At 54.9% G+C, this 25,922-nt stretch overlaps 1 protein-coding gene across 1 annotated transcript in view; it reads left to right on the forward strand.

The window, feature by feature from the left end:
• Positions 1 to 25,922, forward strand: part of LOC132394964 (ubiquitin carboxyl-terminal hydrolase CYLD-like) — a 98,252-nt gene that overhangs the window by 33,007 nt on the left and 39,323 nt on the right. Inside the window, 10 exon segments of the mRNA XM_059971306.1 lie at positions 2,615 to 2,777; positions 3,259 to 3,397; positions 5,109 to 5,219; positions 6,806 to 6,897; positions 9,603 to 9,669; positions 13,868 to 14,000; positions 17,548 to 17,616; positions 17,618 to 17,657; positions 22,909 to 23,027; positions 24,770 to 24,997. Coding sequence (XP_059827289.1) covers positions 2,615 to 2,777; positions 3,259 to 3,397; positions 5,109 to 5,219; positions 6,806 to 6,897; positions 9,603 to 9,669; positions 13,868 to 14,000; positions 17,548 to 17,616; positions 17,618 to 17,657; positions 22,909 to 23,027; positions 24,770 to 24,997 — 1,161 coding nt within the window.

The following is a 25,922-nucleotide window of genomic DNA, read 5'->3' on the forward strand; positions in this document are numbered from 1 at the left end:
ACACCCTCCTCACGTACACACAACGTACTCCACACCCTCCTCACGTACACACACGGTACTCCACACCCTCCTCACATACACACGCGGTACTCCACGCCCTCCTCACGTACACACAACGTACTCCACACCCTCCTCACGTACACACACGGTACTCCACTCCCTCCTCACGTACACACGCGGTACTCCACGCCCTCCTCACGTACACACAACGTACTCCACGCCCTCCTCACGTACACACACGGTACTCCACGCCCTCCTCACGTACACACAACGTACTCCACGCCCTCCTCACGTACACACACGGTACTCCACACACTCCTCACGTACACACACGGTACTCCACACCCTCCTCACGTACACACACGGTACTCCACACCCTCCTCGTGTACACACACGGTACTCCACACCCTCCTCACGTACACACACGGTACTCCATACCCTCCTCACGTACACACACCGTACTCCACACCCTCCTCACGTACACACACGGTACTCCACACCCTCCTCACGTACACACACGGTACTCCACACCCTCCTCACGTACACACACGGTACTCCACACCCTCCTCATGTACACACGCGGTACTCCACACCCTCCTCACGTACACACACGGTAATCCACACCCTCCTCACATACACACGCGGTACTCCACACCCTCCTCACGTACACACAACGTACTCCACTCCCTCCTCACGTACACACACCGTACTCCACACCCTCCTCATGTACACACACGGTACTCCACACCCTCCTCATGTACACACGCGGTACTCCACACCCTCCTCACGTACACACAACGTACTCCACTCCCTCCTCACGTACACACACGGTAATCCACACCCTCCTCACGTACACACACGGTACTCCACACCCTCCTCACGTACACACACGGTAATCCACACCCTCCTCACGTACACACACGGTACTCCACTCCCTCCTCACGTACACACACGGTACTCCACACCCTCCTCACGTACACACGCGGTACTCCACACCCTCCTCACGTACACACAACGTACTCCACACCCTCCTCACGTACACACACGGTACTCCACACCCTCCTCACATACACACGCGGTACTCCACACCCTCCTCACGTACACACGCGGTACTCCACACCCTCCTCACGTACACACGCGGTACTCCACACCCTCCTCACGTACACACGCGGTACTCCACACCCTCCTCACGTACACACACCGTACTCCACTCCCTCCTCACATAGACGCACGGTACTCCGCACCCTCCTCACGTACACACACGGTACTCCACACCCTCCTCACGTACACACGCGGTACTCCACGCCCTCCTCACGTACACACAACGTACTCCACGCCCTCCTCACGTACACACACGGTACTCCACGCCCTCCTCACGTACACACACGGTACTCCACACCCTCCTCACGTACACACACGGTAATCCACACCCTCCTCACATACACACGCGGTACTCCACACCCTCCTCACGTACACACAACGTACTCCACTCCCTCCTCACGTACACACACCGTACTCCACACCCTCCTCATGTACACACACGGTACTCCACACCCTCCTCATGTACACACGCGGTACTCCACACCCTCCTCACGTACACACAACGTACTCCACTCCCTCCTCACGTACACACACGGTAATCCACACCCTCCTCACGTACACACACGGTACTCCACACCCTCCTCACGTACACACACGGTAATCCACACCCTCCTCACGTACACACACGGTACTCCACTCCCTCCTCACGTACACACACGGTACTCCACACCCTCCTCACGTACACACGCGGTACTCCACACCCTCCTCACGTACACACAACGTACTCCACACCCTCCTCACGTACACACACGGTACTCCACACCCTCCTCACATACACACGCGGTACTCCACACCCTCCTCACGTACACACGCGGTACTCCACACCCTCCTCACGTACACACGCGGTACTCCACACCCTCCTCACGTACACACGCGGTACTCCACACCCTCCTCACGTACACACACCGTACTCCACTCCCTCCTCACATAGACGCACGGTACTCCGCACCCTCCTCACGTACACACACGGTACTCCACACCCTCCTCACGTACACACACTGTACTCCACACCCTCCTCACGTACACACACGGTACTCCGCACGCTCCTCACGTACACACGCGGTACTCCACACCCTCCTCACGTACACACACGGTACTCCACACCCTCCTCACGTACACACGCGGTACTCCACACCCTCCTCACGTACACACGCGGTACTCCACACCCTCCTCACGTACACACGCGGTACTCCACACCCTCCTCACGTACACACGCGGTACTCCACACCCTCCTCACGTACACACGCGGTACTCCACACCCTCCTCACGTACACACACCGTACTCCACTCCCTCCTCACATAGACGCGCGGTACTCCGCACCCTCCTCACGTACACACACGGTACTCCACACCCTCCTCACGTACACACACGGTACTCCACTCCCTCCTCACATAGACGCGCGGTACTCCGCACGCTCCTAGCTGGCATCTTGGTTCTCTGAGCTGAGGCGATTGAGGGGGTGGAGAGTCTGTGATCTCAGGTGGTGACCTGATCTTGTGTGTTCTCATACAGGATGAGGACAGAGGAGTGACTGATGGCACCTGGAAAGGGAAACGGTACTTTGACTGTTGCGCCAAGAGGGGCTTGTTCGTCCACTTGACCTCCTGCCATCCCGATGCCAGGTTCCAGTCTCTGGCCATCACCTGTGACGATTTTGAAGACACCGATCGAGCTGGTAAGACTCTGGTCTTCTCCCAGCGGGCTGTGTGCGGGGGTGAGGTGTGGCGCTGTGTGGGTCAGAGCTGAAGGTCAAAGCCTAGGTGGTGAAGAGAGCCAGGGGTGGTTGTGAAGCGGTGGGGAGGAGACGGCGGGTGGTCACGAGGAGGGTGTGACATCTGATCGACCCTGGGAGGGCAGGGAGGGAGGGGGCTTTTGAGGTGAGATGGAAGGTGAGAGTGACAGGGAAAGGTCCCTGGTAAGGGGAGGGGAGTTGGAGGAGGGATGAGGGGAGCATCAGGAAGGGGACGGGCAGATAACGGGGAGTGGGAGAAATTGGTGAAAGGGGTTGTGAAGATGAGTCAGGTATGAGAGATGGGGAGAGGGTTAGAGGTCAGGGAGGGGAGGGGAGGAGTCGGTTGTGGAGGCAGAAGGGGGTGGGGATTGGAGGGTTTACCCAGCCCCTGCCCTCATACCGAACTGCTGTCTTTCCTTCCCAGCCAGCAGCCGGGAGAGTTACGTGGTCTCCGAGATCGTCCCTCCGCCAAGGAGCGAGGATGCTTTGAGGATCTTCCAGGGGAGAATGCGCGGGATCCAAGGCCACTGCAATTCCTGCTACATGGACTCGGCCCTCTTCAGGCACGGACCCGTAACCGCCTGTGGGAGTGAGACCCACAGGCCTTAATCCGGGGCCCCACTCAGCTTCTGCTATCAGATACCCAGTGGGGCTTGAATTGGCCACTGTTTGCCTTGGTTGGAGGTGGGAGAGCTCCTAGCTGTCTTGGCTACAGGGCTAGGCTGTGGCCTACTAAGATTGGGCCTGGGACTGGATTATCCAAGGAGAAGAGGCACAGGCCTGTACTTGCTGGAGTTTAAAAACATTGGTGGGGGGGGAGTGGAAGAATAATCTCATTGAAACCTATTGAATATTGAAAGGCCTAGATAGTGTGGACATGCAGAAGCTGTCTCCAGGAGTGGAACAGTCTAGGAGCAGGGGGCACAGCCTCAGAATACTAGCACTAGAAAAGAGGAACCCAGTGGGTGGTGAATCTGTGGAATTCATTGCCACAGTTGGCTGTGGAGGCCAGGTCAATGGCATAGTCATCACCCTCAGTAGACTAAATGGCTGTGACTTAAGTCTTATGGTCTAAGAAATCCATTTATCCCTGTGGGATTGCAGTTTCCCTCTGGAAAATGGGGTACAGTTCGATGCAAATGGACAGATACCTGGAATCCTTAATTTCTGGAAACCTGTCCTGACGAAGGGTCTCGGCCGGAAACGTCGACAGTGCTTCTTCCTACAGATGCTGCCTGGCCTGCTGTGTTCCACCAGCATTTTGTGTGTGTTGCTTGAATTTCCAGCATCTGCAGGTTTCCTCGAGTTTGCTTTCCGGAAACCTGTCTGGATTTAGGCCCCAACAGAAAGTTCTGGGCACTTCTTCCTGCCTAGGTAGATGTGAACAGGCTTCAACATTCCAGGACCATGCCCCCCAACCTCCGAGCCTACCCTCCTGCCCAGGGGATGTGCAACATACGGGTTGGTGGGACAGACTGAGTTGCTCACTACAGGTTGGCCAGAATCACCATCACTTCGTTATCTCAGATTTGTGTCATGAAACTCATCTCTTTTGGCAAAGAAAGAGAAGAGGACTGGTGAGGTAGTGTTGGTGGACCGTTCGAAGATCTGATGGTGGAGGGGATGAGGCTGCTCCAAAGACACAGAGTGTGTGTTCAGGACCGTGCACCCCTGCCCCATGTTCGTAATGCCCTGTGTGGTGAGGGTCCTCAGTGATGGACGTTGCCTTATTGAAACTCGGCCTGTCGATGGTGGGGCCGGGTGTGCCCACAGTGGAACTGGTCGAGTCTTCAGCAACACTCGTAGAGTGCTGGAGGGTCTCGCCAGGCAGCGTCCTCGGTGGGGAATAAACAGTCGACCTTCCGGGCCGAGGGCGTTTGGGGCCGGGGAGGAAAGGTGGCAGACCACGACGACGGTTTATTCCCCCCATACTTGGGGTGTGTCGCCGTTGGCATCACTCCGTTACCGCACCACAATCGGGGTTCAAATCCCACCGCTGTCTGTGCGTAGTTCGTCCGTCCTCCCTGTGACCGCGTGGGCTTCCTCCCACAGTCCAAGGATGTACGGGTTGGTAGGTCAGCTGAACTGAACTGAATCCTGGGTGTTGCCTGACCGGTTTGCCGTGTGCGTGTTGCTCAGGGTTTCCAGCTCCCACAGAATCCTTCCGTGTGTCATCCTATCAGTCCCGGCCAGAGTGGATTGTGGGGGGAGGGGTGGTCAGGAGGGCGGGTTGGCACCCACGGGTGGGTGACATGTTGCCGTTCCTCCCCACAGCCTCTTCTCCTGCTCCATGGTGCTGGACTCATTGCTGTACAAGACTACAACCCAGCAAAACGCCCACATCCAGCAGATCCTCCGCAAGGAGATCGTCAACCCCCTCCGCAGGTCCGTACTCCGGGGTGAGAGGGCAGTGGGAGGAGGGGCAGTCGGGGGGTTGGTGGGTGGGTTATCCCAGGGAGATGTTTCCAGGGGTGGGTTAACCTGGGAGGGGGTGGTATCTGACCTCTCTGAGCTCCTCATGACCCCAGTGGGGGAGGGGGTTTCTATAGGGAGCACCAGCTACCCCACCCACGTCCTTATGAGTTAGAGTTCAGAGTTCAATTCCAACGCCGACTCTTTGTATGTTCTCCCCGTGACCGCGTTGGTTTCCTCCGAGTACTCTGGTCTCCCCTCATAGTCCAGAGTCATACCGATCAGTAGGTCAATTGCTCGTTGTCCTGAGGTAGGCCGGGTTGCTGGGCAATCAGGCTCGTTGTGCTCCATGTTTAAATAAATAAGTCCATCACCCCCACAGAGCCCGTTGTGGGTGGGGAGGGGTTCACCGATCCAGGGAACAGCCCAACGCAGAATTAGAGAAAGGTGGATACCAAACACAGCCCCTCCCTTGCACTTCCTTCACCAGCCCTCTTCCCCCCCCACCCTCTGCACCAGCGTCGGGGTAAGATCGTTCCCTGTTCCTTACATCTGTGCCTCAGTTTATTCATTTCCTGTGTTCTCCCACCCCACCCACTGTTCCTCGCCTCTCCCCAACCCCCACCCCCACACCCCACCCACTGCTCCCCACCTCTCCCCCACCCCCACCCCCACACCCCACCCACTGCTCCCCACCTCTCCCCCACCCCCACCCACTGCACCCCTTCCAATCTCCCCCACCCCCACCCACTGCTCCCCACCTCTCCCCCACCCCCACACCCCACCCACTGCTCCCCACCTCTCCCCCACCCCCACACCCCCACCCACTGCTCCCCACCTCTCCCCCACACCCACACCCCCACCCACTGCTCCCCACCTCTCCCCCACCCCCACCCACTGCTCCCCACCTCTCCTCCACCCCCACCCCCACACCCCACCCACTGCTCCCCACCTCTCCCCCACCCCCACCCCCACACCCCACCCACTGCTCCCCACCTCTCCCCAACCCCCACCCACTGCTCCCCACCTCTCCCCAACCCCCACCCACTGCACCCCTTCCAATCTCCCCCACCCCACCCACTGCTCCCCACCTCTCCCCAACCCCCACCCACTGCACCCCTTCCAATCTCCCCCACCCCCACCCACTGCTCCCCACCTCTCCCCAACCCCCACCCACTGCACCCCTTCCAATCTCCCCCACCCCACCCACTGCTCCCCACCTCTCCCCAACCCCCACCCACTGCACCCCTTCCAATCTCCCCCACCCCCACCCACTGCTCCCCACCTCTCCCCAACCCCCACCCACTGCTCCCCACCTCTCCCCACCCCCACCCACTGCTCCCCACCCACTGCTCCCCACCTCTCCCCAACCCCCACCCACTGCTCCCCACCTCTCCCCCACCCCCACACCCCACCCACTGCTCCCCACCTCTCCCCCATCCCCTGCACCCCACCCCTCCCACACCCCTTCCACTGCACCCCTTCCCTACTTCCCCCACTCCCCATCCTCTGCTCCACCCACCTCCCCTCGCCCCACGTCTTCCCCGCTCTCTACCCAGGGACGGGTTTGTGGATTGTAAGAAGGTGATGAACCTGCGACAGGAGCTGACCCAGGGCGGATACTGCGCGGGCTTCACGTCTGAGGAGAAAGGTCCGTGTGGAGGAGGGCGGAGTGCTGGGGTTCCTCTTACCACTGAGAGGCAGTGAAAAGTGTTACATTTCTGCCACTCAGACATACTCGCTTTGAGGTGGTCCGAAAGACCATAACACACAGAAACAGGCCCTTTGGCCCATCTAGTCCATGCCAAAACCATTTAAACAGCCTACTCCCATCGACCTGTACCAGGACCACAGCCCTCCATACCCCTACCATGTACAGTGCCTATAAAAAGCATTCACTCCCCCTCCCCCCTAGTTTTCATCTTTTATTGTTTTACAACATTGAATCACAGTGGATTTAATTTGACTTTTTTGACACAGATCAGCAGAAGAAGACTTGTCAGAGTGAAAACAAATTTCTACAAATCAGTTGAAATTTATTACAATCATTAAACAGAAAATAATTGATTGGCTGATTACTCACCCCGTTCAAGTCAGTATTTAGTAGATGCACCTTTGACAGCAATTACAGCCTTGAGTCTGTGTGGACAGGTCTCCATCAGCTTTGCACATCTGGACACTACATTTTGGCCCATTCTTCTTTACAAAACTGCTCAAGCTCTGTCAGATTGCATGGGGATTGTGAGCAAACAGCCCTTTCTAGTCCAGCCACAAGTTCTCAGTTGGATTGAGGTCTGGACTCTGACTTGGCCACTCCAGGACATTAACTTTGTTGTTTTTAAACCATTCCTGTGCAGCTTTGGCTTTATGCTTGGGGTCATTGTCGTGCTGGAAAACAAATCTTCTCCCAAGTCTCAGTTCTCTTGCAGACAGCATCAGGTTTTCCTCCAGGATTTCCCTGTATTTTGCTGCATTCATTTCACCCTCTACCTTCACAAGCCTTCCAGGGCCTGCTGCCCTGAAGCCATCCCCACGGCATGATGCAGCCACCACCATGCTTCACGGTAAGGGTGGTGTGTTTTTGGTGATGTGCAGTGTTCGGCTTACAGCAAACAAAGCGTTTAGTCTACACGTACAAACAAGCTGGAGGAACTCAGCAGTCGGGCAGCATCCGTGGAAACGAGCAGTCAACGTTCAGGCTGAGACCCAACTGGCTGCAAATCAAATATGATTTGGTGTGTCATATTAAATGGAAAGAACACTTATGCAATCAATTATTTTGTGTTTTATATTTGTAATTAATTTAGATCACTTTGCAGAGATCTGTTTTCACTTTGACATGAAAGAGTCTTTTTCTCTATTGATCAGTATCAAAAAAAGTCAAATTAAATCTATTGTGATTCAATGTAGTGAAACAATAAAACATGAAAACTTCTGGGGGGGGGGGTGATGAATACTTTTTTATAGGCACTGTACCTATCTAAACTTTGCTTAAGCATTGAAATCAAGCTCACTTGCACCACTTATGCTGGCAGCTCATTCCACCTGCCTTTGTGCAATACTTTTGATGATTGCATCCTCCAAATCTTCATTTTCATTGCAACATTCAATATGATTGTTGATACCTTCAAATTCTTCACTACTTGTTGAAGTGGTGAAATCATTTATCGCTGTGATGATTGTACACTCGAGTATCAATTGTTTGGCGACAATAAAATAATAAAGTAATTTCATTTTCACTCCCAGCCATTTACTGGAATCTCCAAGCCTGAACGCTTGAAACCACAGTGAGCAAAACAGTTCTGAATTGTCTTCCAGCTTATTTCTCACCAACTATCAGTGACAAAAATCACTGCTGTTTGAACACAAACACACGCAACTGACTATATTTAAAAACTGGTCACTCTAAGCACTGTGCAGTGTTAGCTGCCACACAAGGGCACGTGACTGACGCTAGTTCGGCAACTGTCTCCTGCCCCAATTACGCAGTGTTGTGTCCCAAATAAATGAAGGGAATCCCGGCTATATTCTCAATGAGTTTTTGTTCTGTAAGAGTTGTCCCAAATAAGTGGCTGCCCTGATTAACCAGTGGTCCAATTAATGCCTGTGGTGAATAACATTTATTCTTGGTACTATATTCCTTGGACCATAGGAGAATGAGTAAGATACTTTGTGGTTTATAAAGACTGAGTATGGCTAGTCTTTTTCCTAGGATTGGGGAATCAAGGAGCAAATCAGGAAATAGGGAAGCTCGGTAGAGTAGTGGATTATTACAGCGGCTTGTGATCATGGTTCAATTCCCACCACCGACTGCAAGGTGCTTGTACGTCCTCCCCGTGACTCCACGTGCTCCGCTTCCTCCCACATTCCAAAGACGTGCAGCGTGGAGGTTAACTGGTCACCTGGTATAATCGGACAGTGTAGGGTCTTCAGGCCACAAGACCCTGCTATCCTGCGCTATCTCCGGACAGATAGGTAGGTAGATAGATAGAGGGCAAAGACTGAAGGTGCATGGCACCCAGACAGTGGTAAATGTGGAACGAGCTGCCAGAGGAAGTGGCTGAGGCAGGTATGTGAAGAACATTTCAAAGGGACATGGACAGGGAAGGTTTAGAGGGAATTGGGACAATTGCTTTGACATCTTGGTCAGCTTGTATAAATTGGGCCTGTTTCTGTACTGTGTGGCTCTTTGACCCTATGATGACCAGGGTGGGGGAGGAATGTTGGACAGGCCCTGTTAGACACAGTGACGAGCTCTGTAATCGTGCTTTTCAGATGCTGAGGGGAAGGTGGGAGGGTGAGGGTGTCGGACAGGCCCTGTTGGACAGTGATGAGATCTGTAATTGTGCTTTTCAGATCCAGAGGAGTTCCTGAATGTCATAATGCAGCATGTTCTAGGACTGGAGCCACTCCTGAAACTGAAGTGAGTCAGATTTTGCTTCAGGCCTGTAAAAATTGAATTGAATTGAATTTTGGTTTATTGTCATTTAGAAACCACAACTGCAATGTAGTTAAAAAATGAAACAATGTTCCTCCAGAATGATATCGCAAAAGCACACGACAAAACAGACTACACCAGAAAATCCTCATAACGTTTGGTAATCCCCAAATCCAGAGTCCGGAGCGGCTGCTGCACATTAATATCGCGCTACCGTCTTAGTGCGTTCCCTGGAAAGGAGCTCCAAATCCACCAGACAAAACAAGACTACCCAGACACACCGTCAGGAGACCAACAAACCAAAAACTAAAGCCTCAAGACCTACACAAAACCACATAGTTATAGTTAACATATAGTTACAACAGTGCAGACAATACCATAATTGATAAAAAACAGACCATGGGCACAGTAAAAATAGTCCAAAGATGTTAAAAGACTGTAAGTTTGAAAGAAACCACCACACAGTTTCCACAAGTCCTTAGGGTCCCGATAGACTCGTCATCCCATGCCAGCGGCAGAAGGGAATACCCCCGCTATGGACATCCACGGTGCCGCCAGACTCAGCCTCTCAGACACAGCACACACCGAAAGCGCCCCGACCGCAGCGGACTCCCGAGTCCGTCGAGCCTCCGACCATCCCCTCCGGCACAGCCTCTCCGAGCACCATCCTATGCCGAGCGCACTACGACGCTCCCGCCACTGGCAACGCGACCCCGAGGACTGGGGGCCTGTTCTTCCCAGCAGAGACCCAGACCTCACAACAGCAGCAACAACGAAGAGGGTCTTCCTGGAGATTTCCAGACGTTCCTCCATGCTCCCACGTCCGTTTTTCATCCGATTAGGATTGTGCACGGCCAGATGGCCTAATTCTGCTCTTGGTTTTATGACAATAAGACACGGGGGTGGAATGCAGCCCATCGAGTCTGCTCAGCCATTGCATCGTGGCTGATTTATTTTCCCTCTGATCCCCGTTCTCCTGCCTTCTCCCCATAACTGACACCTTGACTAATCACAAATCTATCAGCCTGAGACTTTGGCGATCCAAATGTCCTTCAGAAGTCAAGAATGAGGCAAAACTCTTGTTGATTATGAGCGTTTCACAGGAGTTGCCGGTCAGTGTTGAACTCAATGTAGGACGGCCTTAGGGACTCCAGCTCCGGGTTTTCCCTTGGGGTTTACTCCCAAAGCCCTCCCCGTGAGTGGGTCTCGCCGCGAGGCAGCGGAGGTTTTAGATCAGAGTTTTCCTTCTGCTAGATGAGCTGCCAACCATGGCTGACGAACCCCATCTGCCCGAAGCGACTGGTTTTAAGGCGCCAGTGACCCATCTTTGCTCCTTCTCCTGTCAGTAGAAACGGTTCCGCTGGGCGTGGTAGCCGAGCCCCACGTGAAGGCCAGGAGCTGGACTCGGTTGTCAGAGGCTATTTGAGGTGCATGCCATTGGGAGCATTAAGTAGGTAGTGGGAGCTTGCCCCATAGAACCATAGAACACCACAGCACAGTACAGGCCCTTCAGCCCTCCATGTTGTGCTGACCCATATAATCCTTAAAAAATAGTACTAAACCCACACTACCCCATAACCCTCCATTTTTCTTTCATCCATGTGCCTGTCCAAGAGGCTCTTAAATACCCCTAATGTTTTAGCCTCCACCACCATCCCTGGCAAGTCATTCCAGGCACTCACAACCCTCTGTGTATAAAACTTACCCCTGATGTCTCCCCTAAACTTCCCTCCCTTAATTTTGTACCTATGCCCTCTGTGTTTGCTATTGTTGCCCTGGGAAACAGGTGCTGACTATCCACCCTATCTATGCCTCTCATAATCTTGTAGACCTCTATCAAGTCCCCTCTCATTCTTCTATACTCCAAAGAGAAAAGTCCCAGCTCTGCTAACCTTGCTTCATATGACTTGTTCTCCAATCCAGGCAACATCCTGGTAAATCTCCTCTGCACCCTCTCCATAGCTTCCACATCCTTCCTATAATGAGGTGACCAGAATTGAACATAATACTCTGTGCGGTCTCACCAGAGATTTGTAGGGTTGCAACATGACCTCTCTACTCTTGAACTCAATCCCCTATTAATGAAACCTAGCATCCCATAGGCCTTCTTAACTATCCTATCAACCTGCGCAGCGACCTTGAGGGATGTATGGATTTGAACCCAAGGTCCCTTTGTTCATCCACACTCTTAAGTAACTGACCATTAATCCTGTACTCAGTCTTCTGGTTTGTCCTTCCAAAATGCATCACCTCACACTTATCCGGATTGAACTCCATCTGCCATTTTTCTGCCCAACTCTGCAGCCTGTCTATATCCTCTTGTAACCTTCGACCACCTACAGCTCCATCCAGAACTCCTCCAATCTTCGTGTCATCCACAAACTTACTCACCCATCCTTCCACCTCTACATCCAGGTCATTTATAAAAATCACGAACAGCAGTGGTCCCCAGGACAGATCCCTGCGGCACTCCACTAGTCACCAACCTCCAGGCAGAGTACTTTCCTTCCACAACTACCCTCTGCTTTCTTCCTTTAAGCCAATTTTTTATACAAACAGCCAAGGTTCCACTTATCCCATGCCTCATGACTTTCTGGATGAGTCTCTCATGAGGAACCTTGTCAAGTGCTTTGCTAAAGTTCATGTAGACCACATCCACTGCCCTACCCTCATCAATTTCTTTTGTTGCCTCTTCAAAAAACTCAACCAGGCTCGTGAGGCACGACCTTCCCTTCACAAAGCCTGTTACCACCTTTGGCTATAACAAACCTTAGGAACCAGTTTGTTTATGGATGTGATCAACAACAGATCTATCCCTCCTTGTTATAGAATCACAGTGTCTGACAGCAGGCAAACAGGCCCTTCAGCCCATCTCGTCCCTGCTGACTGTGAGTCCCAGCTGCCATGTTTGGCCCATGACCCTCTAACCCTCTCCCATCCACGTACAGCCCATATCCAAAAGGCTTTCCAATAGCGCTAATGTGCCCATCTCAACCACCGAGTCCGGTAACCAGCAGATCAGCCTTTTTGAACTAAACTCCTCAACTGTGGAATTAACACATAAAACGATAAGGAATACACACTCAGCTGGCATTTTTAAACACCAGCTCAAAACCTACTTATTTAACCTTGCTTTTAACTAACATCTTTTTGTCTTTAATTTTCATGCTTATTTTATTTTTTATTTTATTTCCACTTTCAATGGTAAAGGGCTTTGAACTGCATCATCTGCATGAAATGTGCTGTTTAAGTGAGTTTAATATGATTATTGTCGCTCCTTCTGGCAGATCATTCCAAATACGCACCACCCTCTGCGTGGAGAAGATCACCCTAATGTCCTTTTTAAATCATTCCCCTCTAATCTTAAACCTCTGCCCTCTTGTTTCCAGCACCCCCCCTCCCTGGGGTTAAAAGACTGTGTGCTTTCACCCTGTCAAAGTCCCTCCTGATCTTGTGCACCTCTCTCAGGCCGCCCCTCCATCTCCTGGTAACGTTACGATTCCTTGTAACTGAGGCCCCCCCTCCCCCGAGTCCAGGCATCATCCTGGTAGATCTATTTTGCACTCTTTCTCGTTTAATAGCATCTTTCCGATAACGGGGCAACCCAAACTCGACGTAATCCTCCGCGTGGCCACAAGAAACTGCAGCACATCTCCTGCACTCAGTGCCTGTCTCCACTCTCACTCTCCGGTCCCTCCGTTCAGAACCTTTCCTGTACAGTAAATATTTTCTGATTCTGTAACCCAAGAGGGGGAAGATAAGCTTTATTAAAGATTATTTGTCACAGGTACATCGAAACACCCGGTGAAATGCACCATTGGAATCAATAACCGAAGGAGTCCAAGGACCTGCTGGGGGCAGCCTGCGAGAGACGTAAACCTGTTTCTGATTCCGCAGTGTTGCCCGGTTTCTGGTGCCAACGTAGCATGCCCACCGCTCACTAACCGAACCCAAACCCTCTCCATCTTTGGACTGTGGGAGGAAACCACGGCACTTGGAGGAAACTCACACGGTCACGGGGAAAATGTACAAACTCCTTACAGGCGGTGGCAGAAATTGAGTGCCCATCACTGGCACCGATGTGGTACCAGGTGGTGTTCCCATGAGTCTGAAACCCTGGGAGGGCAGTGAGGGCCCCACAGTGCCTGTGGTGGGGGTAACTCTGATTCTCTCTGTGCTGCAGGTCACAAGGATTGAAGGACCAGGATTGTTTCTGCCACCAGATATTCATTGACGAGGACGATGAGCTGCTTGTGCCCACTGTACAGCAGCTGGTGGAGCAGTCTTTCCATTGTAACCACCTCAAGCTGACAGAGGTGAGTATCTCCAGTCACCTCAGTAACGAAAATATCCAAGCATTCACCCCGTCCCCTCTCACACCCCCTCTCCTCCTCACACCCCCTCCTCCTCTCACACCCCTCCCCTCTCACACCCCCTCTCCCCCTCACACCCCCTCCCCTCCCCCTCTCACCCCCTCCCCCTCTCCCCCACACCCCCTCCCCCTCTCACCCCCTCCCCCCTCACACCCCCTCCCCCCTCTCACCCCCTCCCCCCTCACACCCCTCCCCCCTCACCCCCTCCCCCTCTCACCCCTCCCCCTCTCACCCCTCCCCCTCTCCCCCACACCCCCTCCCCCTCTCACCCCCTCCCCCTCTCACCCCCTCCCCCCTCACACCCCCTCCCCCTCTCACCCCCTCCCCCCTCACACCCCTCCCCCCTCACCCCCTCCCCCTCTCACCCCTCCCCCTCTCACCCCCTCCCCCTCTCCCCCACACCCCCTCCCCCTCTCACCCCCTCCCCCCTCACCCCCTCCCCCCTCACACCCCCTCCCCCTCTCACCCCCTCCCCCCTCACACCCCTCCCCCCTCACCCCCTCCCCCTCTCACCCCTCCCCCTCTCACACCCTCTCCCCCTCACGCCCCCTCCCCCCTCACACCCCCTCTCCCCCTCTCACACCCCCTCCCCCTCTCACTCACACCCCCTCCCCCTCTCACCCTCTCTCCCCTCACACCCTCCCTCTCACACCCCCTCACCACTCACACCCTCCCTCTCACACCCCCTCTCACACCCCCTCCCCCTCTCACACCCTCTCTCCCCACACCCTCTCACACCCCCCTCTCCCCCCTCTCACACCCTCTCTCCCCCTCACACCCTCTCACACCCCCTCTCACACCCCCCTCCCCCTCTCACACCCCCCTCCCCCCTCACACCCCCTCTCCCCCTCTCACACCCCCTCACCTCTCACACCCCCTCCCCCTCACACCCTCTCTCCCCCTCACACCCTCTCTCCCCCTCACACCCTCTCTCCCCCTCTCCCCCTCACACCCTCTCTCCCCCCTCACACCCTCCCTCTCACACCCCTCACCACTCACACCCTCCCTCTCACACCCCCTCTCCCCCTCTCACACCCCCCTCCCCCTCTCACACCCCCTCCCCCTCTCACACCCTCTCTCCCCACACCCTCTCACACCCCCTCTCCCCCTCTCACACCCCCTCTCCCCCTCTCACACCCCTCCCCTCTCACACCCCTCCCCCTCTCACACCCCCTCCCCCTCACACCCCCTCTCCCCTCTCACACCCCCTCCCCCCCTCACACCCCCTCCCCCTCTCACCCCCTCCCCCTCTCACACCCCCTCCCCCTCTCACACCCCCTCCCCCTCACACCCCCTCCCCCTCTCACACCCCCTCCCCCTCACACCCCCTCCCCCTCACACCCCCTCCCCCTCACACCCCCTCCCCCTCACACCCCCTCCCCTCTCACACCCCCTCACCTCTCACACCCCCCTCCCCCTCTCACACCCCCTCCCCCTCACACCCTCTCTCCCCCTCACACCCTCCCTCTCACACCCCCTCACCACTCACACCCTCCCTCTCACACCCCCTCTCCCCCTCTCACACCCCCTCCCCCTCTCACACCCCCCCTCTCACACCCTCTCTCCCCCTCACACCCTCTCACACCCCCTCTCCCCCTCTCACACCCCCTCTCCCCCTCTCACACCCCCTCCCCTCTCACACCCCCTCCCCCCTCTCACACCCCCTCCCCCTCACACCCCCTCTCCCCTCTCACACCCCCTCCCCCCTCACACCCCCTCCCCCTCTCACCCCTCCCCCTCTCACACCCCCTCTCCCCCCTCTCACACCCCCTCTCCCCCTCTCACACCCCCTCTCCCCCTCTCACACCCCCTCTCCCCCTCTCACACCCCCTCTCCCCCTCTCACACCCCCCTCCCCTCTCACACCCCCTCCCCTCTCACACCCCCTCACCCCTCTCACACCCCCTCCCCCTCACACCCCCCCCTCCCCCCTCACACCCCCTCCCCCTCTCACCCCCTCCCCCTCTCACACCCCCTCTCCCTCACAACCCCTCCCTTTCACACCCCCTCCCTCTCTCACACACCCTCCCCTCTCACACCCCCTCTCCCTCTCACTCTGCTGCTCTCTGACCCCCCCTCCCCCTTCCCTCTCCATCCTCAAGACTCCTTTTTAAATGGACATGCCTCTATTCTTTGGCTGTGCTCTCTGGCCCTAGACTCTCCCACTATAGGAAACATCCTCTCCACGCCTTTCAGTTTTCGGTTGAGATAAGATTAAAATTGTCTTCGTTTATCAGGGCAACATTGAAACATACAGTAAAATGTGTCAACAGCCAACACAGTCTGTGGATTGCTGTGGGGGGCAGCTCCCAAGTGGCACCAGGCGACTGGTGCTGACAGAACTCACCTGCACCTAACCCTTCGGAATGACCAGAGTACCTGGGGGGAATCTCCACAGTCACAGGAGACCGTACAAACTTCTGACAGACAGGGGGGGGGGGTGGGGGGGGAATTCAAGTATTCAAGTTTAAATCTCATTCAACTGTACACGGATACCCATCAATACAGCTGAATGAAACAGCGTTCCTCTGGAGTCAAGGTACAAAACACAGTACAAACAGTCACACACAGCACAAGGGACACATTCTACGTATAGAATAGCAGTAAACGTACAGTCATACACACACTCTAGGTATAAATGTATATTTTTTGTCCCTGAGCGACGAGCCCTGTAAATCAACGGGGGGGGGGGGGGGGTGCATGCGTGTGTGTGCACGTGTGTGTGTGTGTGTGTGTGTGTGTGTGTGCGTGTGCGTACGTGTGTGTGTGTGTGTGCGCGTGCATGCGTGTGTGTGCACGTGTGTGCGTGTGTGTGTGCATGTGTGTGCACGTGCGTGCGTGTTATCAGCAAGAGCAAACAGTTCTCGCAGCCCGCAGAGAAATGTACGCACACACGCAATCTAATTTGTCTGGCGATCGTAAAACAGACATTTAAAACAGACAAAAACACCTTTGACTGGCCCCTGAGTCAGTCGGAGTTTTGTTTCCCCAGATCGTCTGTTTGCTGGTGTTGTGAAGTGTTCCACTAACTGTTACACTACCCCCCCCCCCCCATTTCATCCTTCTAAACTCCAGCAAGTGCAGACCCAGAGACATCAAATACTCCTCGTACGTTAACCCTTTCATTCCTGGCATTGTTCTTGTGAGCCCCCTCTCCAGGGCCACCGCACCTTTCCTTGGATGCCAGGTCCAAGCTTGTGCAGAGTATTCCTAAATGCAGTCTGGGCAACGCCTCACAAAGCCTCGGCAGTACTGAGCATGGCCGGGCGAAGAGCTTTCTTGAGCTTGGCCTGGACGCTGGTGGGATGTGTTGACATCCATTGCCTTCTCTGAAGGTCAGCACTACCCCAGTGCTCCACTAGGTGGCGCGCCTGGTTTCTCTGTGCCTGTCTTTGCAGTGGGTCTGGATTCACTCTGTGCACAGGGGCATACCTGGGAAATACCCCACCCCACCTCTCAGTTTAACTCTTTGCCTCCTCCTCCCCTCCCAGGTTCCCTCCTGCTTCATCATCCAGATGCCTCGTTTTGGGAAGAGTTACAAGATGTTCGAGAAGATTATCCCCCTCGCTGGAGCTGGACATCACTGATCTGCTGAGTGACAGTAGGTAAAAGGGAGAGTCTGGGCAACATCCTTGTGAATTTTCTCCGTACGCTTTCAACCTTGTTCACATCTTTCCTGTAGGTAGGTGATCAGAACTGCACACAATACTCCAAATTAGGCCTCACCAACATCTTACACAATTTCAACATAACATCCCATCTCCTGTACTCAGTATATTAATTCACTAAGGCCAATGTGCCAAAAGCTTTCTTTAAGCCCCAGTCTACCTGGGACCTGTCACTTGCAATGAATTATGGACCTGTATTCCCAGATCCCTCTGTTCCACCACACCCCTCAGTGTCCTGTCGTTCACTGTGTAAGGCCTGCCCTGGTTGGTCCCTACAGAAGAACAAAACCTCGAACTTCTCTACCTTAAATTCCATCTGCCATTTTTCCAGCTGGTCCAGATCCCTCGGCAAACTCTGAAAGTCTTCCTCACTGTCCACTACACCCCCAATCTTGGTGTCATCGGCAAATTTGCTAATCCAGTTAATCACATTAACATCCAGATCGTTGATATAGGTGACATACAACAGCACCGATCGCTGTGGTACACCACTAGTCACAGGCCTCCAGTCCTTCTCTGGATTTGTTGTGGCCAATTAACAAGACTCTGATAACCCACACTGGTTCCTCAATACCACCCTATTGACCTATCACCAATCTGTTCTGAAGTCTGAACAGAACTGACACTTTACAGAAACTAACCAGCAGTTACGAATATTGACCAACTGGTTATCTATGTATGTTCAAATTCCTTATTTGCAAGATCAATCATCGTTCACAACGTAGCTGTCAAAAGTGAAAGAGACTACAAGCTAACAACAAATGTTACTTTGAAATGAGTAATTGTCCTCTAGTTGCTGTGATTACATCCTTATCTTCTCTCAGTATGCCAAATGGCTCTGCTCCCCTGCTGTACATAGATGAGCTCTGTTTTTCAAAGACCTCTCTTGCCTGGGTTGTCTCCACACTGTCTGTGAACTCCCCTGGCTGGATGTTACCCCCTGGGTTGTCTCCACACTGTCTGTGAACTCCCCTGGCTGGACGTTACCCCTGGGTTGTCTCCACACTGTCTGTGAACTCCCCTGGCTGGACTTTACCCCTGGGTTGTCTCCACACTGTCTGTGAACTCCCCTGGCTGGACGTTACCCCTGGGTTGTCTCCACACTGTCTGTGAACTCTCCTGGCTGGACGTTACCCCTGGGTTGTCTCCACACTGTCTGTGAACTCCCCTGGCTGGACTTTACCCCTGGGTTGTCTCCACACTGTCTGTGAACTCTCCTGGCTGGACGTTACCCCTGGGTTGTCTCCACACTGTCTGTGAACTCTCCCGGCTGGACTTTACCCCTGGGTTGTCTCCACACTGTCTGTGAACTCCCCTGGCTGGACGTTACCCCTGGGTTGTCTCCACACTGTCTGTGAACTCCCCTGGCTGGACGTTACCCCTGGGTTGTCTCCACACTGTCTGTGAACTCCCCTGGCTGGACTTTACCCCTGGGTTGTCTCCACACTGTCTGTGAACTCCCCTGGCTGGACTTTACCCCTGGGTTGTCTCCACACTGTCTGTGAACTCTCCTGGCTGGACGTTACCCCTGGGATGTCTCCACACTGTCTGTGAACTCTCCCGGCTGGACTTTACCCCTGGGTTGTCTCCACACTGTCTGTGAACTCCCCTGGCTGGACGTTACCCCTGGGTTGTCTCCACACTGTCTGTGAACTCCCCTGGCTGGACGTTACCCCTGGGTTGTCTCCACACTGTCTGTGAACTCTCCTGGCTGGACATTACCCCTGGGTTGTCTCCACACTGTCTGTGAACTCCCCTGGCTGGACGTTACCCCTGGGTTGTCTCCACACTGTCTGTGAACTCCCCTGGCTGGACGTTACCCCTGGGTTGTCTCCACACTGTCTGTGAACTCCCCTGGCTGGACTTTACCCCTGGGTTGTCTCCACACTGTCTGTGAACTCCCCTGGCTGGACGTTACCCCTGGGTTGTCTCCACACTGTCTGTGAACTCTCCTGGCTGGACGTTACCCCTGGGTTGTCTCCACACTGTCTGTGAACTCCCCTGGCTGGACTTTACCCCTGGGTTGTCTCCACACTGTCTGTGAACTCTCCTGGCTGGACGTTACCCCTGGGTTGTCTCCACACTGTCTGTGAACTCTCCCGGCTGGACTTTACCCCTGGGTTGTCTCCACACTGTCTGTGAACTCTCCCGGCTGGACTTTACCCCTGGGTTGTCTCCACACTGTCTGTGAACTCCCCTGGCTGGACGTTACCCCTGGGTTGTCTCCACACTGTCTGTGAACTCCCCTGGCTGGACGTTACCCCTGGGTTGTCTCCACACTGTCTGTGAACTCCCCTGGCTGGACGTTACCCCTGGGTTGTCTCCACACTGTCTGTGAACTCCCCTGGCTGGACGTTACCCCTGGGTTGTCTCCACACTGTCTGTGAACTCCCCTGGCTGGACTTTACCCCTGGGTTGTCTCCACACTGTCTGTGAACTCCCCTGGCTGGACGTTACCCCTGGGTTGTCTCCACACTGTCTGTGAACTCTCCTGGCTGGACGTTACCCCTGGGTTGTCTCCACACTGTCTGTGAACTCCCCTGGCTGGACTTTACCCCTGGGTTGTCTCCACACTGTCTGTGAACTCCCCTGGCTGGACGTTACCCCTGGGTTGTCTCCACACTGTCTGTGAACTCTCCCGGCTGGACTTTACCCCTGGGTTGTCTCCACACTGTCTGTGAACTCCCCTGGCTGGACGTTACCCCTGGGTTGTCTCCACACTGTCTGTGAACTCCCCTGGCTGGACGTTACCCCTGGGTTGTCTCCACACTGTCTGTGAACTCCCCTGGCTGGACGTTACCCCTGGGTTGTCTCCACACTGTCTGTGAACTCCCCTGGCTGGACTTTACCCCTGGGTTGTCTCCACACTGTCTGTGAACTCCCCTGGCTGGACGTTACCCCTGGGTTGTCTCCACACTGTCTGTGAACTCTCCTGGCTGGACGTTACCCCTGGGTTGTCTCCACACTGTCTGTGAACTCCCCTGGCTGGACTTTACCCCTGGGTTGTCTCCACACTGTCTGTGAACTCTCCTGGCTGGACGTTACCCCTGGGTTGTCTCCACACTGTCTGTGAACTCTCCCGGCTGGACTTTACCCCTGGGTTGTCTCCACACTGTCTGTGAACTCCCCTGGCTGGACGTTACCCCTGGGTTGTCTCCACACTGTCTGTGAACTCCCCTGGCTGGACGTTACCCCTGGGTTGTCTCCACACTGTCTGTGAACTCCCCTGGCTGGACTTTACCCCTGGGTTGTCTCCACACTGTCTGTGAACTCCCCTGGCTGGACTTTACCCCTGGGTTGTCTCCACACTGTCTGTGAACTCTCCTGGCTGGACGTTACCCCTGGGTTGTCTCCACACTGTCTGTGAACTCTCCCGGCTGGACTTTACCCCTGGGTTGTCTCCACACTGTCTGTGAACTCCCCTGGCTGGACGTTACCCCTGGGTTGTCTCCACACTGTCTGTGAACTCCCCTGGCTGGACGTTACCCCTGGGTTGTCTCCACACTGTCTGTGAACTCTCCTGGCTGGACATTACCCCTGGGTTGTCTCCACACTGTCTGTGAACTCCCCCTGGCTGGACGTTACCCCTGGGTTGTCTCCACACTGTCTGTGAACTCCCCTGGCTGGACTTTACCCCTGGGTTGTCTCCACACTGTCTGTGAACTCCCCTGGCTGGACATTACCCCTGGGTTGTCTCCACACTGTCTGTGAACTCTCCTGGCTGGACGTTACCCCTGGGTTGTCTCCACACTGTCTGTGAACTCCCCTGGCTGGACTTTACCCCTGGGTTGTCTCCACACTGTCTGTGAACTTTCCTGGCTGGACTTTACCCCTGGGTTGTCTCCACACTGTCTGTGAACTCCCCTGGCTGGACGTTACCCCTGGGTTGTCTCCACACTGTCTGTGAACTCTCCCGGCTGGACTTTACCCCTGGGTTGTCTCCACACTGTCTGTGAACTCCCCTGGCTGGACGTTACCCCTGGGTTGTCTCCACACTGTCTGTGAACTCCCCTGGCTGGACGTTACCCCTGGGTTGTCTCCACACTGTCTGTGAACTCCCCTGGCTGGACTTTACCCCTGGGTTGTCTCCACACTGTCTGTGAACTCCCCTGGCTGGACTTTACCCCTGGGTTGTCTCCACACTGTCTGTGAACTCTCCTGGCTGGACGTTACCCCTGGGTTGTCTCCACACTGTCTGTGAACTCTCCCGGCTGGACTTTACCCCTGGGTTGTCTCCACACTGTCTGTGAACTCCCCTGGCTGGACGTTACCCCTGGGTTGTCTCCACACTGTCTGTGAACTCCCCTGGCTGGACGTTACCCCCTGGGTTGTCTCCACACTGTCTGTGAACTCTCCTGGCTGGACATTACCCCTGGGTTGTCTCCACACTGTCTGTGAACTCCCCTGGCTGGACGTTACCTCTGGGTTGTCTCCACACTGTCAGTGAACTCTCCTGGCTGGACATTACCCCTGGGTTGTCTCCACACTGTCTGTGAACTCCCCTGGCTGGACGTTACCCCTGGGTTGTCTCCACACTGTCTGTGAACTCTCCTGGCTGGACGTTACCCCTGGGTTGTCTCCACACTGTCTGTGAACTCCCCTGGTTGGACGTTACCCCTGGGTTGTCTCCACACTGTCTGTGAACTCCCCCTGGCTGCATATTACCCCTGGGTTGTCTCCACACTGTCTGTGAACTCCCCTGGCTGGATGTTACCCCTGGGTTGTCTCCACACTGTCTGTGAACTCCCCTGGCTGGATGTTACCCCTGGGTTGTCTCCACACTGTCTGTGAACTCTCCTGGCTGGATGTTACCCCTGGGTTGTCTCCACGCTGTCTGTGAACTCCCCTGGCTGGACGTTACCCCTGGGTTGTCTCCACGCTGTCTGTAAACTCTCCTTTGCCTTTGTGCAATTTCCACAGCTTCTCCTATCAAGCCAATTTTGTATCCAATCTCTGCTTTTCTCTTCTGCTCACCCTCTGCTGCCCCTCTTGCCTCCCGTTCTCCCATGGTCCACTCTGTTCTGCTGTCAGATTCCTTCTATTCCCGCTTTTCTATTTTAGCTTTTCCATCCACCTGGTGGAGGTGTTGGATGGGGAGCTGAGGACCCCTTCCCGCTGCCACCAGAGGTTGACGTGGCCACACTGCCCATAGCCAGGTATTAACCCTTTCCCCTGCCCTTCCAGGTCCCCGGGAATGCTGTCTGTGTGGAGATCTGGCCACCCAGGAGTGCGAGGAATGCTTCAGGGACAAGCTGTTTTCGAAAGCGGGCCTCAAGCAGTACTGTGACACTTGCTGGCATCAGGTACTGTCTGTGGGGTGGGATAGTTTCCTGCAGTTTGCTGACACTGACTTGTATGTTGTGACGGCTGTACCGTGCAGTGGCGTTAAACATTGAACACCACAGCACGGTACTGGCCCCTTTGTTGGACCATTCGGGAATCTAATGGCAGAAGCTGTTTCTTGGACATTGAGTGTCAGTCTTCAGGCTCCTGTCAATGAGGATGCAAAGTGATGAATGCCGTCTTCTTGAGGCACTGCCTGCTGAAGATGCCCCCCCCCCCCCCATGGCAGTGAGGGTCGCCCCCATGCTGGGGCTGGCTGAGTTTACGACCCTCTTGCAGTCCCGTGCGTTGGCACCTTCACCCCGGGCTGTGATGCGACCGGTCAGAATCCTCTCCGCAATCCAAATACAGAAACAGACATAGTGGGGCTAGCCCGTGCCGTTTCAGCTTGACGGTATGCCCCCACCCAGCGGCTCTCCCACTCCCCTTCGGAGGCTGCAACAGCGTCAGCTCCCTTCCGGCATTTTCTCTGTTTTGCCCAATGCTTTAGTCGGATTTGGAACAGGCCCTCAGCTCACAATCCCTGGTTAAATTCCCCCTGTCAGTACATTTTCATATCCCTCTATTGCCATCCATTCTTCACTTGCCCCCCCCACCCCCCAACCCCCGGTCCACTCAGTGCTGCCCTCCAGTGTTCGCTTGGTGGAAGTACAAGCCAGACCAGGACGACTTGCTATCGGTCACACCACTTGGGCTTTATATTTTTTCTTTTGTTTTTCTGAAATCATAACCATATCTGGTATTTGTGCTACGGGCTGTTGGTAATGTGTTTTGCAGCTTGGCCCCAGAGGAACAATGTTTCATTTGGCAGTATGGTTGAATGAGAATTAAACTATAATTCGGCAAGTCAGTCAGCATCTATGGAGGGGGGTAAATGGTCAATGTTTTGGGCCGAGGCCTTTCATCACGGCTGGAAAGGAAGGGGATGAAGACGGAATAAGAAGGTGGGGGAGGAGAAGGAGGACAAGCTGGGTGAGAGCAGGTAATGGGAAGGAGGATGAGGTAAGAAGCTGGGAGGTGATAGGCGGGACAGGTAAAGGATTGAAGAAGGAGGAAGCTCATAGGGGAGGAGAATGGACCATGGGAGGAAGGGGGAGGAGGAGGGGAACCAGAGGGAGGTGATGAATTTCCACCTCTTGGCCATTTTGCTGACTGACGGTGGCTGTTGGTGTAGTTGAGTCAGTTACTACCCACGTGATATCAAGTTCTACCTTTATAAAGCCTTTTTAAGGGGGTGGCACGTAGTCCAGTGGTTAGCCTTACACTTTACACAGAAGCAGTCAGAGACCAGGGTTTAATTCCCATCACTGTCACAAGGAGTTTCCGTGTTCTCCCCGTGACCTCGTGGGTTTCCTCCCACGCTCCAAAGACGTACGTTTTATCGTTTTGATTTATGAAGACACGGCGTGGAACAGCCCATTCTGGCCCTGGGAGCCACAGTGCCCAGCAATGCCCCGAATTAATCACAGGACAATTTCCAATGACCAACTGACCTACCCACTAGTAGGCCTTTGGACTGTGGGAGGAAAGTGAAGCACCTGGGACACGGTACCTCTGTAGGAATCTGCCAGAAGCAACTCTTCTGAAGCTCCTGAGGGGATATAGCCGCGGTCACGCCTTCTTCGTGCTGGGCCCAGGACAGACCCCGTGACGGACACCGAGATGTTTCTGGTTGACCTGTGCTCTCCCACCCCACCCACAGGTTCACAAACACCCTTCCCGACAAGGACACAAGGCGGTGAGGCTCCACTGCCCTCCCGAGTACGAGTGGAGCCGGAGGGCGCGGGTGCCTCATGAGAAGATGCAGCTCTTTGCTATGTTGTGCATCGAAACCAGCCACTACGTCTCCTTCGTCAAGTATGGCCCCGGCGACGAAGACTGGATGTTCTTTGACAGCATGTCAGATCGGGAAGGTGAGAGCACAGCCCGGGTATGGGCGGGGGGGGGGGGGGGCAGGGGTGTGGGGGAGGTGGGCTGAGGGAGGATTCCAGAGGGCAGGACCTGGGCAGCTAAGAATGGTGGATTCTTAAACACCACGATGGACAGGAAACCACCAAGGGATCAAGGCCGAGATTCACGAGGGGGTTACAGAGATAGGGAGGGGTGTAGGGGATGGAGGGGGTTACAGAGACAAGGAGGGGTGTAGGGGATGGAGGGGGTTACAGAGACAGAGAGGGGTGTAGGGGATGGAGGGGGATACAGAGACTGAGAGGGTGTAGGGGATGGAGGGGGTTACAGAGACAAGGAGGGGTGTAGGGGATGGAGGGGGTTACAGAGACAGAGAGGGGTGTAGGGGATGGAGGGGGATACAGAGACTGAGAGGGGTGTAGGGGATGGAGAGGGTTACAGAGACAGGGGTGTAGGGGATGGAGGGGGTTACAGAGAGAGGGGTGTAGGGGATGGAGAGGGTTACAGAGACAGAGGGGTGTAGGGGATGGAGGGGGTTACAGAGAGAGAGGGGTGTAGGGGATGGAGGGGGTTACAGAGACAGAGAGGGGTGTAGGGGATGGAGGGGGTTACAGAGACAGGGAGGGGGTGTAGGGGATGGAGGGGGTTACAGAGACAGGGAGGGGTGTAGGGGATGTAGTGGGTTACAGAGACAGAGAGGGGTGTAGGGGATGGAGGGGGGTTACAGAGACAGAGAGGGGTGTAGGGGATGGAGGGGGTTACAGAGACTGAGAGGGTGTAGGGGATGGAGAGGGTTACAGAGACTGAGAGGGGTGTAGGGGATGGAGGGAGTTACAGAGAGAGAGGGGTGTAGGGGATGGAGGGGGTTACAGAGAGAGGGGTGTAGGGGATGGAGGGGGTTACAGAGATAGGGAGCGGTGTAGGGGATGGAGGAGGTTACAGAGATA

The sequence above is a fragment of the Hypanus sabinus genome, chromosome 6 (genome assembly GCF_030144855.1).
Source record: "Hypanus sabinus isolate sHypSab1 chromosome 6, sHypSab1.hap1, whole genome shotgun sequence".
In the NCBI taxonomy this organism is placed as follows: Eukaryota; Metazoa; Chordata; class Chondrichthyes; order Myliobatiformes; family Dasyatidae; genus Hypanus; species Hypanus sabinus.